This window comes from Gasterosteus aculeatus, chromosome Y (assembly GCF_964276395.1).
Source record: "Gasterosteus aculeatus chromosome Y, fGasAcu3.hap1.1, whole genome shotgun sequence".
NCBI lineage: Eukaryota > Metazoa > Chordata > Actinopteri > Perciformes > Gasterosteidae > Gasterosteus > Gasterosteus aculeatus.
The window spans coordinates 18,616,044-18,631,358 of NC_135709.1; the positions used below are offsets into that span (position 1 = coordinate 18,616,044).

The 15,315-nt window shown below is 42.8% G+C and overlaps 1 protein-coding gene across 3 annotated transcripts in view; it reads left to right on the forward strand.

Moving 5' to 3' along the window:
- Nucleotides 1-15,315, forward strand: part of LOC120812444 (SH3 and multiple ankyrin repeat domains protein 3-like) — a 105,069-nt gene that overhangs the window by 69,843 nt on the left and 19,911 nt on the right. For all 3 annotated transcript variants that reach the window (XM_040168384.2, XM_040168387.2, XM_040168392.2), the window contains 4 exons: nucleotides 11,502-11,577; nucleotides 13,870-13,952; nucleotides 14,905-15,029; nucleotides 15,179-15,314. In XM_040168384.2, coding sequence (XP_040024318.2) covers nucleotides 11,502-11,577; nucleotides 13,870-13,952; nucleotides 14,905-15,029; nucleotides 15,179-15,314 — 420 coding nt within the window. The remainder of the gene's footprint in view (nucleotides 1-11,501; nucleotides 11,578-13,869; nucleotides 13,953-14,904; nucleotides 15,030-15,178; nucleotide 15,315) is intronic.

The window sequence follows — 15,315 nt, forward strand, 5'->3', positions numbered from 1 at the left end:
CAGGCCTGAGGGGCTCCAGTGCCTTGGATGTGTTTCTCAGGTCCAAGAGCAGGTGATGGTGTTGATCTATTCGACCTGTATGCAAATCAAATTCTAAAAAGTGCTGACTAGTTTCCTTTTTCTAGGGAAATGCAAGAGCAAACAGTAAATTGTTGCGTTATACCAACAACTTATATCGTACTGACATATATTGTCTTCATTTAAAAAAACAAAAATTATAATTACAGAGCTTTCAAGTTTCTTAGTAGTGTTTTTAGCATCATAAAAGGTAAGATTTTGCGATTCAAAATGTGTGGCATAATACAGAATCAGGTGTGAAAAGGAGTATCTCATACAACAGCGCACACCTACGCACACAAGGAACAGTTTAAAACAGCAAAAGAGTCTTCTCGTTTATATTTAACCTTGTTTAACTGATTAATCCATGGTTAGAAACAAAATAGCATTCTTAAATCCACCTGCAGTGTTCCATCAAAACAGGCTCTCTCAATTATTGATGGAATAGTTTCAATCTGTCAACACTTCTGTTTAACACTTTTTAATCAAATTTTTGGAAATATATGCTCACCGTCATGTCAAATCTGTCATCCATCCTAATCTGATAGATTTGAATAGAATTCTTTGTAAAAAAAACAAACTGCAGGCACATCAGATGAATGTTACCATTTCCCATTCAGTCATTTAATTAGCAGATGGCACATTTCGGTCGCTGTCGTTTCAGTGGTAACAACATGTGCAGCATTGTAAAAAAACATCTGGTGACTGTTTGAAGAGAGTTGGTACAGCAAGTACAAATAATGGAAATGGGCCAAGGAAAAGTTTAAATATATCTCCCAATATCTAGTTTTTTTATTATGCATCTACTGGGGTCTAGTTTTGAAGCACTTGAAGGGGTATTTTCCCTTTTTCAAAGGCTCATCTAGGGTTTTTGTTGTTACCTTTAGAGTATGTGTGAGGAGATGAAAAGAATCTCTAAATACCCCATTTAAATGCATCGTGAGGAAAAAATAGGGGGGAGGTAGGTAAGAATGGGCTGGATGGCGATTGAGACGGATGGCGGGGCACATTCTAAAAGACAGCAAAGCGTGAATGGCAGAGCGTGTTGTTGCAAGGAGAAAAAGAACAAGGAAAGGACGGGAGGGGGACAAACCCCACTCATTCATAAAACCTTAAACCCCCCATGCTGCATATTACTCATGGATTCAAATCGTCTTGGGCCTCCCCTGTCTCCATAGATAACTCTATGCATTTTGTTGTTCTCTTTGATGTTAAACAGCGGAGTTTTTCTTACTGTAAATTCAAAAGGCCAGTGGTTCTCCATCAAAAACACTAATCACATTTACACAAGGGGTCCCTTCGTTGATTGAATGCTTTGCATCGCTGTTTTGCTAAAATCTCCATTTCAAAATTCACTACTGAACTCCCTCCACATATGCTGTTTCTCAAAACTTTACTTCACTGACACTATGAACCTCCAGAATCTCCAGAAACTGTGCTGGGTATCTTTGGTATTGTGGCCACAAGCAGCACATGGTGCCTACTGGTCCTATAGACCTCTTCCCCACACACCTTCACGTCACAGCAACACATTTTTCACAACGCTAGAAGGCCTAGAAGGTATTTATAGTCAGACTGTTTTCCATTCAGCCCAAGGTCTAGAAGAGTTACTTGCGGAGAAAGGGAATTAGATTACAATTGTGTGTAATGATCAAAATTAAAGTATATAATGCGGCCTACTACCACCTCAAAAATGTAGCACGACTTAGAGGGCTCATGTCAGCTCAAGACTTAGAAACACTTGTACATGCCTTTATAACCAGTAGGCTAGACTATTGTAATGGTCTCCTTGCAGGTCTTCCAAAAAAAACTGTGTTCTGAACACAAGCTCCAGCTTGTTCAGAACGCTGCTGCTAGAGTTCTAACAAAGACCAAAAAATGTGAGCACATTACACCAATTCTTAAATCCGTACATTGGCTCCCAGTATGTCAGAGAATTAATTTCAAAATCCTACTGCTCACATATAAATCACTACATGGTTTAGGGCCAAAGTATATCACTGATATGCTTCCACTACATAAGCCTTCAAGATCACTAAGATCTTCTGACACCAATCTGTTACTGATTCCCAGAGTAAATACAAATCATGGGAAAGCATCATTTAGTTACTACGCAACAAACAGCTGGAATGAACTTCCTGAAGATTTAAGACTTGCCCAAACTCTGACACGTTTAAAACAAGACTGAAAACTTTTATGTTCAGCTTCGCCTTCTGCTAAATTTCACCTACATTGCACTTTAACCTCTGCCTTTAATTAAACAATTTAAATAAGATTTTAATTTATAATTTTATTTGCTGTTTTTAATTGTCTTTTAATTCCTGCATTTTATTTCACTTCATTGTATGAAATGTTATGATGTGAAGCACTTTGAGTCTGCCTTGTGTATGAAAAGTGCTATACAAATAAAATTGCCTTGCCTTGCCTTAATTTAATAACATGCTAATTTCTGAGTTACTGAGGCATTTCAGATTAAGTCTTAACATTGTCACTAGATTTATAAACAGCGATGCGACTTCAGAATAGCACACAATTGGGTAGACTAAAACACACACACACACACAGATTTTTTTTTTTTATCTGAAGGCAATGCAACCATTGAGGTGTCACTGACAGTTAGGGCACTATGTTTCAGCCCAGTGAAGCAGGAAAGACAGCGCTGCCTACAATTAAGTAACCCTCATACTACCTCTCTCTTTTTCTCATTCTCCCTCTTCCTCTCTCTGCCACTGTACATCACCCATGAGCCACGACTAAAGGGGCTGTATTTCTTCATCCATCTCTGCTTCTGTCTCTTTTCACTCCTCTCTGCCAAGTTTAAAAGAGATGGAGATGGGGGCGGGTGGTGGACACAAAAAAAAAAATGAGATGATGGAAAAAGCTTTTTTTAATTTGGGAGAGCGAGAGAGAGTATGGGAAGCTGGCAAGAGAGACGGACACCAAAGCAGATCGAAAGAGAAAGGAAGCAGATGACCATGTGGGAGAAGTACAATTTAAAGCGTCGCTGGCTCGTATCTGTCACCGCGCTGCTCTGCTCTCTCTCTCTCTCTCCCAGCAAGGCCACGGCCACCTGCAGTCAACAGTTCACCTGCAACCGGTGATGGGAGGCACGCAGGCAGGGAAGAAAAAGTCAAAGGCTAGAAGTAAAAGGGAAAAATAATAAAAGGGGACAGCGAGAGCTACCGGCGTGGAAAATGAGGGCGAAAAGCTATTGAATTGAATTCATTAAGAGTGAAATGAGTGATGCGGCGGTGAAACGCTGCTGGCTGTGGAATAATAGCTGATCTGTGTTTGTGTTGCATAGGTGTGTAATTATAAATCATGCAGAAAACCCGATCCCTCCAGCACACACACACACACACACACTGGCTGCTGCCCTGTATGTGGGGGTTAATTGTTTACCCGTGGTAATGGAGGGAGTAACGATGTGAGTGTAAACTGCTCTTTCTTATTCTAATGATACCACCAAATTGCTGGGGGACCACTAATTTCCAACAATAGAACTGCTAATCAGATGGCTTCAATCTGTTGGGATCTTAACTGCCCTCAAGCCAAGGAACACCCCCCTGTCCTGCGTCCCAAAAAGTGGGCCGTCTACAGCCAAATAAAGAGACAAATTCAGCAGCAATGCTATTTCACCAGCCCCAGTTTCCATCATTCATTTTTCTCAGGCCGCCCTGCAGCATCAAATGTCTTTAAGGACCTCTACCCACACGTACTCATAATGCATAACAATGCACATGATGGGATAAGCATTGCTTGGTTTTCTCAATGGTTTGATCTCTTAACAAGGGTGAAAACTTTTATTCTATTCCTGTTTCTGCTTCTTTTCTCCTTTCTTCTCATTCACTGTATTCCCTTGCTTTTTCACACAGCGGCATAGTTGAATGACTCACAGCCGCATGAATCTGCTCAGTCATATCCAGCCTGAGCTATTTTTAGCCTGCCCATTAAGAAGTTTTGGAGTGTGTCTGCACTCACCTAGAATGCTTAAACATCAGCGTTGCTGCGGCAGCTCGGACTGACGTGAGCAGAGCTAGTAGGAGGGTACGGTAGAAGAGAAAGGGGGGAGGGGGGGCAGATTTGTTAGGGATCACACTGGGAAGTCTTTGAAACTGTTTGACAATATTTGACAATATTTGAATGAGAGTTTTAGTTGTTTATTTTTTTGAACATTTATCTGCACATTGTCCCCTTAAAGAAACATGTCAACGGCTGTGTTTTAATGATAAAATTACAAATACAATTTCAGCCTATTGTATGATACTAATAAATTAGGATCAGTCAGAAACGTTCCTGTCATCATTTGTTATGTAGATAAAATCACAAATGCAGGTAACTTTGTTTTGTAATCGCTACTTTCCGAGCAGCTTCCTAATTCGAACCCCATTCTGTTTACAGGCAAAAGCACAATCCCAAAGGTACATGTGCCAACATACTACACAATTTAAACAAACAAAGACTTGATGAAATAAAAATGTGATATTAACGCATTATTGATTTATGAGGCATGTCTGTCAGAGGAACTGACTTTTATCAAACGGGATACATAAAAAAAAGTAAAAGGAGTCTATCAGAATGTAGCTGGAACGTAAGGACATTAGTTGCATATCGCCATGACGTCAAGTATATTCGATTATTACTTCTTTAATGGAAAAAAATAGGGCTTTATTCATTTATTAAATTATTAAATTTATTCATCGCAATTAAAAGTGGTGGCGCATGGTCTTCTGCAGACCGTGTGCCGCACAGGGTAGATGTTGAGATGGAAGAAACTCAGCAACCACCAACAGTTTCCAGCCACTGTCAGTGGCTTTCTTGATTAGAGTTTTTTTCTGACTCAATTGAACAACTAAACGTGTCCAAACGTTTGACTGGTACTGTACACACCAGCACCTTCATGTGAGGATCCATTTTGACTGTTCCAGGTTTGATTTGAGTGTGTTAGTCTGCTTACAGAACATTTGCCTATTTGACAGGAACAACTGCACATCAGATGTATATATTATTTTCTGTTTCTTTCAGTCGTTTCCAATCTTTATTCTTTCATCTGCGTTTCAAGGACAATCTTCAACCCGCCTCAAATATCACACTGACTCAAAAAGGTTTTTGCTTGTTAGCAAGGCGAGTTGAAAGTCCTTTGTGTGACACCTTTTCCGTCTGCGTGGAGACGGCGCTCTCACAGCCGCCTTCTCCATCTTTTACTGTTATTTTTACTCTTCTATATTCTATTTCTCATTGTTTCAATGCCTGTTGTGTTGGATGAAGAGAAGGAGTACAGACCACAGGTTGGAAGGCATTTATCCTGCCGTTTACCCCTTCAACAAAAAAGCGCCCTACAGTGTCATCGCGAGTAGGTGTGTGCGAATGTGTTTTTGCATTGTGTTTGTTTGTCCGCAGCAGAGTGATGGCCCCCGTCTGTACTTTTTATCAGAAGTCAGTCGAGTGTGTTGAGGCGTCTCTCTCACCCTGGAGGACGGATCCATATCAAATCACAATAGATGGCGATCCTATTTGAACAATGAATCAAACCCGAAGCATGTCTCACGGCGGAGCGGAGACGTGCTTCGGGTTTGACAGGGATGGCGTTGGACGACAGCGGTTAAACTGGCTCACGCATACGTACGCAAACAAATAAACAAGCACGTACACCGCTGCGCTGGTTGCTGCAATTCCCTCTGAAAGTCAAGCGTATTTCTCAGTGTCACAGCTGCTCTACGCACCGCATTCATCCGTAGTAGTTCTGAGGAATCGGACACAGTTGGTTGAATCGTATTGTAAAGATAAACTGTTTTGTTGTGGGTGTCAAGTCTAGAATGTGTGGCGACACAAATATTAATATTTTGCGCGGCTGTAAAGCATCCGTCTCACTGGACGTGACTAATCGGACGCCTGCTTTTGCACCAAGGCACCCCTGTTTTTTTCCTTTTGTTCCCCACTCTCCGTAGAAATATGAGTACTCATTAGTAAAGTTTAATAGCTCAGAGCCAAACCATCTGGCTCTTTCAGAACCACCGCTGTAAATCATACAGCTGAGCCGGGGGGGGGGGGGGGGGGGTGACCCTGATGGGTGAGTCAGCATCATGTGTAAGATGTGTTTCTTTTACTACACTGAACACTGCTGGCCTTCGCTTCTCGTTACTAGAATGCGTGGATGCGTTGGCTCAACCTCGACCCAAAGAAGTGTCACAATTTGTACAGAAGTTGCTTCTCGTCGTGTGAATTAAGCTGAATTATTCCACTTTGACAGCGCAGAGGTATTCATAGCCGACGCTTACACGGTAACAATGTGTTCTCTGAAGGCCGTCTAACAAACCAACTCATTTTGAGAGGAAAAGAAAGACAGCAGAGATATTAAATATGTACTGGTGTTTGCTGGAGGCGGAGATGTAATGGGCCATTGGGACATTAAGGCCGGAGACAGTAAGGCTCACTCCCCCAGGAAGTTTTATTTCACTCTCAAAATGCAGAATTCAGGGAAGCCTTTGCTGAGGAATTTTGGATAGCAGTTTGCCCAAAAAAGCATTTCCGACTGCTTTTGATGGGCGGCCCGAGTCTTTTCACTGGGAGATGGCACAACTCTCAGAGGGGAAGTTGTGAGGACAGAGTGGCAAAATGGGCCGTTGTCCAGTCATGTTGTCAGATTCAAGGACCATGAATTTACCTAACTGCAGAGATGGCCGATCAGAAAATGATGAAAGTGTATTAATCGTCTCTCTGACTGAAACAGGCTGTTTTGAATGCACTTATCCAGACTAAACAGGATACATTTTTTTTTCACCCTATTACGTTAACACTGTTACTCTATTTGTCTATTTGTGTGTCTCCCTTTCTCATTCCCTCCAAAATGAATGAAGCTACCTTTGGATGATTTATATTTTTTATATCCTGAAACTCCAAACCATGTGCATGGGTTAGTTGAATACCCCATAGGTACAGAACGGATACAGATTACATTGATCCAGAACTTGCTTTTTGTATTTGTTTTTGTACTTTTCTATTCCCTGTGTGTGTCCTCTCTATCACACTCTCTTGATCTTTTGCGAGAGGAATAGAAACATGAGGATGGAGAGGTAAAAGAAAATGAAGTTGTTACTTTGTCCCCTGTGCTGAAGTTTTGTATCCACCTGAGCGGTCCAGCAACTCCCTGTAAAATCGGTGGAACAACGGTCACATTGCGTGACAGTACACAGGCTGTGTGGCTCTGGAGAAGCTGTTTCAGCAGGGAGTCCAGCATCGTTCTGATTCATCTGAAGCGTTTTAGTATTCAAGTTGTGAGAGTTTACTTCAACGCAACCTGATCCAGCGGGCAGAAGGAGAGAATGACAAAGGGAAAGGCCGGATAAGTAGGGTGTGGAAGGAACAAATTAAAAAGTCAATGAGTCTCCCTTGATCCCTTGATCAACACCTCCCTGGAGACATGCCACGTACCAGCCTGCTTCAAGGCCTCCACCATCATCCCTGTTCCCAAGAAGCCCAGGATCACAGGACTCAATGACTACAGGCCCGTCGCCCTGACCTCTGTAGTCATGAAGTCTTTTGAACGGCTAGTCCTGACCCACCTGAAGTCCCTCACCGACCCCCTCCTGGACCCCCTGCAGTTCGCCTACAGAGCCAACAGGTCTGTGGACAATGCTGTCAACATGGCCCTCCACTACATCCTCCAGCATCTGGACTCCCCAGGAACCTACGCCAGGATCCTGTTTGTGGACTTCAGCTCTGCCTTCAACACTATCATCCCGTCCCTGCTGCAGGACAAACTCTCCCAGCTGCACGTGCCCGACTCCACCTGCAAGTGGATCACAGACTTCCTGTCTGACAGGAAGCAGCACGTGAAGCAGAGGTTGTTCTTCCTGAGGCAGCTGAAGAAATTCAACCTGCCAAAGACGATGATGGTCCACTTCTACATGGCCATCATGGAGTCCATCCTCTGCTCCTCCATCACCGTCTGGTACGCTGCAGCCACAGCCAAGGACAAGGGCAGGCTGCAGCGTGTCCTCCGCTCTGCAGAGAGGGTGATCGGCTGCAATCTGCCGTCCCTGCAGGACTTGTTCGCTTCCAGGTCTCTGAAGCGAGCTAAAAAGATCGTGGCCGACCCCTCTCACCCCGGACAAAACCTGTTTGTGTCCCTTCTATCTGGCAGGAGGCTGAGGTCCATCAGGACTAAGACCTCCCGCCACACGAACAGTTTCTTCCCGTCGACAGCCGGTCCCCCACTGACTGACTATAACACTCCACCGGTCACTCCCCTCCACACTGCACATGTCACTTTAAATGCAATTCATCACTTTGTCGTCACTCGTCACTTTGTTACTTGTTCGTTAGTGCACTTTATGCTTAACATTTTTTTACTTTTTTAATATTTTACATTTTTAACTTTATTCCCTTGTTTTATACTAACCCATAGCCTTATTCTACTAACCCATTGCATTAGCATTTCATTTTACTTTATTTTATTACTTGTGCACTGTTGTCTTGTCTGTCTACTGTCGCGCACTAACCGCCAAGACAAATTCCTTGTATGTTTGACATATTTTGGTAATAAATGTTTCCTGATTCCTGATTCCTGATAAGTGTGCGTGTTTGTGTGAGCGAGTGTGCGTGTTGGTCTGCAGCTCTTATCGGTGGTACAACGGCATAAAGGTTAATTCTCATTCAGCCCAAAGACTGTGTGTGTGTGTGTGTGTGTGTGTGTGCGACTTTGTTTGTTTGTTTTATGTGCCTCTGTGTCTGAGTGATGTAGCTCTTACGTCCTTTAGACAAAGACGGTGAAGGTGCTTCAGTTTATCCAGAATAGGTCATTTTTGGATTAACACTTGGATTCATAGCAGAACAAGCCGGTAAGAGTTGTACTTTTACAGCATTTTACAGCCTTCAAGGCTCAACACAAGTGGCTGGAACGCCTCAAAGTCTTTTCCCCTCTTATATAATATGCATTTGCCTTCATACAAAATGTGGATTTCATCCAGTCTTTTGCAAGAGAGATTTCCTCCCATGAAAGCGGTAGCAGTCTCTAATCTTCAATGAGCGTTGGTAGTGAGTTAATAACGCCGACTCATTTCAGTCTGTGATAGCGATGGTGGTGCAGTTCTGATTCCTGGTATCTATCTATGTTTTTCCATCAACATGCAGCTTAAAATAACACTTGACCTAATGTTTGTTGTTTTATCTGCAACATTGATAGGACACCAAACTTATATCATCTCCAGATATCTTATTCAATTTTGTTCTGAGGGAACCTCCTAATGTTCACTAACACTCATTCATCCTTCATGTGGCTTTTTCCTCTTGTGTTTTTACTAAAATACTATGCTTTTCTATACCCTATAATTTTGTTCTATATATTTTGCTTAAGTTCCGTACTATGATATATTGTGTGAGTAATATGAAGGAGAATAAAAAATGCAATGAACGGTTTAATCCTTTTATGTGATTTATCTTAAAACGAACACAGAGAGTGAATCTGAAAGTTTAAACACCGTCGGTCTTATCTGCCCCTCCGACAGCCCAGATGTTGTAGTTCTGGCGCAGATGCGAATAAACTGTTGAATAAACTAATCTGTTGCCGAACCGCAGCCTCGTCTACTACAGAGAAAAACATAATAATACAAATTAAAACAAAACGCCCTGCTAATGTACTTTACGTTACCAACCGCCTTTACTTAAAGGTCTGTGGATGTGTGTAGGTGTGTGTGTGTGTGTGTGTGTGTGTGTGTGTGTGTGTGTGTGTGTGTGTGTGTGTGTGTGTGTGTGTGTGTGTGTGTGTGTGTGTGTGTGTGTTATCCGTGCTATGAGGGCACCGCTTTTAGATGCTCTTTGGCTGTACAAAAGACAACTGTGATAAATGAGCTGCATTTCACATTCTTACACCTCATCTGGTATCACACACACACACACACACACACACGGTACCTTTTCTTTTTTGAAGCAACGCTTTTTTGACGACGTGTGAAGCTTAATTGTGAGAGCGCGTGCAGAGGCTGAGTAAGATGAAGGACTCGACCCCGAGAAGACGATTGCTTCATTGATTCACAACTTTCTCCCCCCAAATATCAGCCTCTTCTTCCATCTCTTCTTCCTTTTGACAACCAGGGCTGACAAAATGCCACGTCTTTGCTCCCGAGAGCGGTCGCAGAGAAAGCCAGACAAAACACCAGCTTTCACATGTTCCGCTTTACCTTCTCTGATAAACTCACAAAGATGCCCAGTCACATGTATTTAACGCTTCCACACTCCATCAATCGTGAAAGTCTTGATGGCGTTTTTGTGAATGAAAGGGATGTTCGGTGATGGACCGAACATGAAAGGGATGTTCGGTGATGGACGGGCCAACGTAGATCCGAGGACTCCAACCACCTCAGGTCTGCTCACTCACTTTGCTCTCCTTCGCTGTCTGTTCCTTTACGTGACGCTTTCTTTCTCATATACACGTATTCAAGAAATGTCAGCTTGATAAATTACCCGTGTAAGATAACAGCAACAGTGACAGGAAACTGCAGGGACACGTGACCAAGGTTACAAGCCACTCTCATGGCTTCTTGCCATGTCTCTCACATCAGCACCAGGACGCCCGTTGCTCTCACAGCTTTTCCCAATTAAGAGTTTGTGTGAGGCCTGAAAGGTTGTTACGGTGTAAGGTTGGTACGTAGTCAGCAGATTTCTGCTTAGTGGAGGTGCAGTGTATTATTGGGATGTGGAGAGGGCATCGATCTCTATCAGCACTCCTATAGAATGAATCTACCCACATGCTGAAAAAAACCACATGCACACACACACACTTTGATTGAGCTCAACGGTGTTTTCATTCTAGTGCGTTTGCTCGCTTTGAAAGAACACTTAATGGTAAAATGATGCAATTTTTTTACTGTTTAAAAGACAAAATAATTACAATGGAATAATTACTTTTTTGCGGTAGATTAATTTCTTTAAGTGAATTAGATTTTTGCTGGCATTTTTATACTCACACGCAAACAGCTGTGGTCTTGATTTGGGGATTTTTATGGATTTGTAAAAAGTCACTATCAGAACTGGTTCTAACCAAAGAATAAACTGTGTTACTCAAATCAAATTTAAGAAGTGCATTACTGGGATGCTGCTTTTAGTCTACTCTGTGGAAAAAAGCTGCAAGACAACCGGTAAATGCTAAACACTGGTAAATGTGCCAGACTTTGCATTTAATATGCTGAACAAGCAATTTGCAAGAGTGCCGCTGAAATAAAAATCAATTAACTATATCTTTGTCAAAATTTGATGAAACAACAAGTCACCATGGTATTGGTGGAGCAAATCAAGGAGTCTTCCTCTTTTCCACTCTGGTAATAATAACTTTTAAAGTGTTTCTACGTAGTAACAAAAAGCAGGTTGCAAACAAAAACTGATGACTTCTTAAAGTATGAAAACGTGTATCGATTTTAAATGAAAAAGGGCTTTAATCTGTTTTCCAGAGACCCGGGAGGACCGCACAAAGAGACTGTTCCGACACTACACTGTGGGATCCTATGACAACTTCACCTCATACAGGTACAGCCTCGTCCTCTGAGCTGGCGTGCTAGAGTAATGTGCAGTGACATGCCAATTGGAGTATCCTGAACTGCACAAACTGTGCACACACATGCCTTTTTCTGTGCTTCACATTTTTGGGCTTTCTCGGCATCTTTTCAATGCTCTCTTAGTCAATCTCTTATTTTTTCATTGTGCCCTCGCTGCCTCAAGCTGACATTTATTGTAAATATTGTGAGTGTCAGATTGACCTCTCTTCTAAATCAAATTACATTACATTACATGTCATTTAGCTGACACTTTTATCCAAAGCGACTTACAATAAGCATTCAACCATAGGGTACAAACTCAGGAGAGCAAGAAACAAGAAAGTGCAATTTCCTCAAATAAGCCAATTTACAATTTCATATAAATAAGTGGCGTTATAAGTACAATTTTAGTGCTACAATTTGTTAGTCTTTAGTCGAGGTAGAGTCTGAAGAGGTGTGTCTTTAGTTTGCGGCGGAGGTTGTGAAGGCTCTCTGCGGTCCTGGTGCCTTCAGGGAGCTCGTTCCACCATTTCAGAGCAAGGACAAATGTTACACATGAGAGGGTATGTGTGGTTTTGTTATGAGCCAATTTTCGGCTTCAGTGCCATGTTGTGTCAGTTTGCGACACAGCGCTAGTCTCATTCAGCATTGTTTCCACCCATCTCCTCAACCCTTCACAGAATGTCAACTTCTTGCGCTATAGCTTTTAGTTGCATTAAATGTCTTTTTTGTAACCAGGGCTTTAGGTTTGTATAATTTAGCATTATTACAGTCCCACTCTTCTGCGTGTGTATTGTACAATATATTTTTTTCCTTTGGAATGGAAGACAGTAGCTTTAACCAAATATAGTTCAGTAGAGAACTGGGAAAACACAAAATGTTTAAACACTGCGAAAAATCCAAGCAAGTTACAGGTATGACGTTGAGGTTTTAAAGGGTAGATGCAACATCTCTGAATAAATACCAGTTTGCAAATGCCAGCCAAAGGTCATGAGTCAAGTTTTACAAAACAGCACTCCTGGAAGTACTATAAAATCACTAATTTTGACATCTACCCCTTTAAATGATCTCTTCCATCTGCCATTTGTTATTATTCTATGTTGGCGGATAGAGATTCTGAACAACCACAGTGAACATATTGCAATAATGCGGCATTTCGGGAGATAGAGCAGACATCAAAGCTTCGTGAATAAAGTGGTTCTTACTGAAACACCACAGTCTTCTGTGCATAACATTTGGTGCAAAAGTGGATGGATAGGTTTTTATAGAAACAAACCTTTGACCTCCCTTCTGCAGAAAGGTTTCTTATGGATCTCCTGGCTCCAGAAGCAGGAGCTCTGTGTTCCCTCGGTAAGTCGCAAAGCGTGGAGTGTAACTAAGCCAACAAAGACCGCGGCCGCCTATTGCAACCTGAACACCCCAAAATACTACAAACCTCCTGGCTTTTGTCAAGGTGTTCAGGCTATATACTGTACACTGATCATAAGTGTAAATCATTACAACTCATTCATACTTATTTACTTGAACATTACCAGTCAGTCAGTTTGATGAGAAAGAAAGAATGAATATCTTTCGCGCACACATGCAGCCATCGTTCCGATATTGGCTTTGCTGCTGGAGACTGCTTTACTAACTCGGCGTGGGTTTGGCTCACAGGCTGTGGACAGCGATGATTAGCTTGAATGAATACAATTAAGTTTGTGCAGAGCGGCACAGGTTAATACCATCAAACAGCCTCCACCCCTCAACACTTGGGGAAATCAGGCAGTGATGAAGCGCTCACTTACTTTTGCCTCCTATTCCCTCTGTCATTAATCAGGGGATAATATTGCATCTCAGACATCTCTGTCGCACTTTCAGTAGAAGGACTTCACATCCTCTGCAGCTGCAGTCTCATCGGAGAGATCCGCCCAAAGATTGATCACTTAGGTTTTATCTCGATGATGATACTTCCATCATAAGGACTCCCTCTCTCTCTCTCTCTCTCTCTCTCTCTCTCTCTCTCTCTCTCTCTCTCTCTCTCTCTCTCTCACCTGTCCATCCTCTCTCACTCTGTTCCTTTCCTTCACTGGTAAAGCCCCTGGTAATTGAGCTATGGTTTCATGCTTAACTTGAGAGTTATCAGAAAAGGACAGACAGGTGTGTGTGTGTGTGTGTGTGTGTGTACCTCCATATCCTCTGTCAACAACCCCCGACCCATCGCCTCTACTCTGCTCGCCTCTTCTCTCTTTGTGTCTGTGAGGATGGTGTTGGATTCATGCCGGCTTTGCTCTCTCCCCTACAGTGACTACATCATAGAGGAAAAGAATGCTGTTTTGCAGAAGAAAGAAAATGAGGGGTTTGGTTTTGTCCTGCGGGGAGCCAAAGGTGAGACCCGCCCAACGATACGCACACAGACCTTTTGCAAAACATTCACCCTCACCACCGAGCTGTTTCACACTCGAGAGTTTTAATGCAAGAAGCAGTTTATTGATCTGAGTCACTGAGTGCGTTTCAGTCTGTATTGTTACTGTGTGAGTCAACACAAGCACGCTTTGGTCAACACTCATCTTGTGTGTGTGTGTGTGTGTGTGTGTGTGTGTGTGTGTGTGTGTGTGTGTGTGTGTGTGTGTGTGAGCATGTGCAGGCACTTGGTGGCATCCTTGGCAGAGCTGGCGGCTAGCTGTCCCATCTGTTCCCCGCACATGGCGTTCAGCTTTAGTAGAGGCCTCTCTGATTTCTTTCATCTTTACTCAGCCTGCCCTTGTTTTTCGGTCTTCTCTGCCCTCCTCCACCTCCTTCCCGTCTATTATCCTTCCGAATACTTTAACGCCGCTGCTTTGATACCTTCAGCACTTGAGCTGATATCATCAGATATCATTCTCCTTGCTCATCCTGGTTACCATGGCAACCCCTCTCTGGCACCTTAGCGGGAGTCTGAGTGTGCTTTACTGCTCCATCACTCACTACCAAGAATCTTGGCTCACCCCGCTCTCTTTTACTCACTCTATCTCGGACTGTCCAGTTCTCTCAGACACATGCTCACACTTACATGAGCACACGCTGTTGTTCACCTCGTGGTCCTCTGAGAACGCTCATGTGTCAGGTATTTTTTTTGGATTCGTTCCAAGATTCAGTGGAGTTTATGGTGGCACATCACACTCACCTAACAAAGTGTGCTAGTGCATTTTAGTCTATTTTGTTAAGACGCGAATGCAGTTGTGCAAGTGTGTGAGCATTTCATTATATTCACCTGTATGTTTCAGTTTAAAGAAATTAAATCAGAATTAAACAACATTTTCCAAATATGAATGGCTGCATGTCTTACGTTTTTACACAGCAGAGACGCCCATCGAGGAGTTCACCCCCACCCCAGCGTTCCCGGCCCTCCAGTACCTGGAGTCTGTGGACGTTGAGGGAGTGGCCTGGCGGGCTGGTCTTAGGACAGGAGACTTCCTCATTGAGGTAATCAAAGACACTTCATTTGCTTCCCCTTCATGAATTTGCTGGAAATTGGTAATTATCGTGTTTTAATATTTTTCGGCGTTGTAAAATATTTTCCTTTACAGTATGCTAACATACCTCATTCTGTCTGTGTGTGTGTGTTGTCTTAGGTAAACGGGGTTAATGTAATAAAGGTGGGCCATAAGCAGGTGGTGTCCTTGATCCGCCAGGGGGGCAACAAGCTGCTGATGAAGGTGGTGTCTGTGACGCGCAAACCTGAATCCGAGGAAGTTGTTCGCAAGAAAGG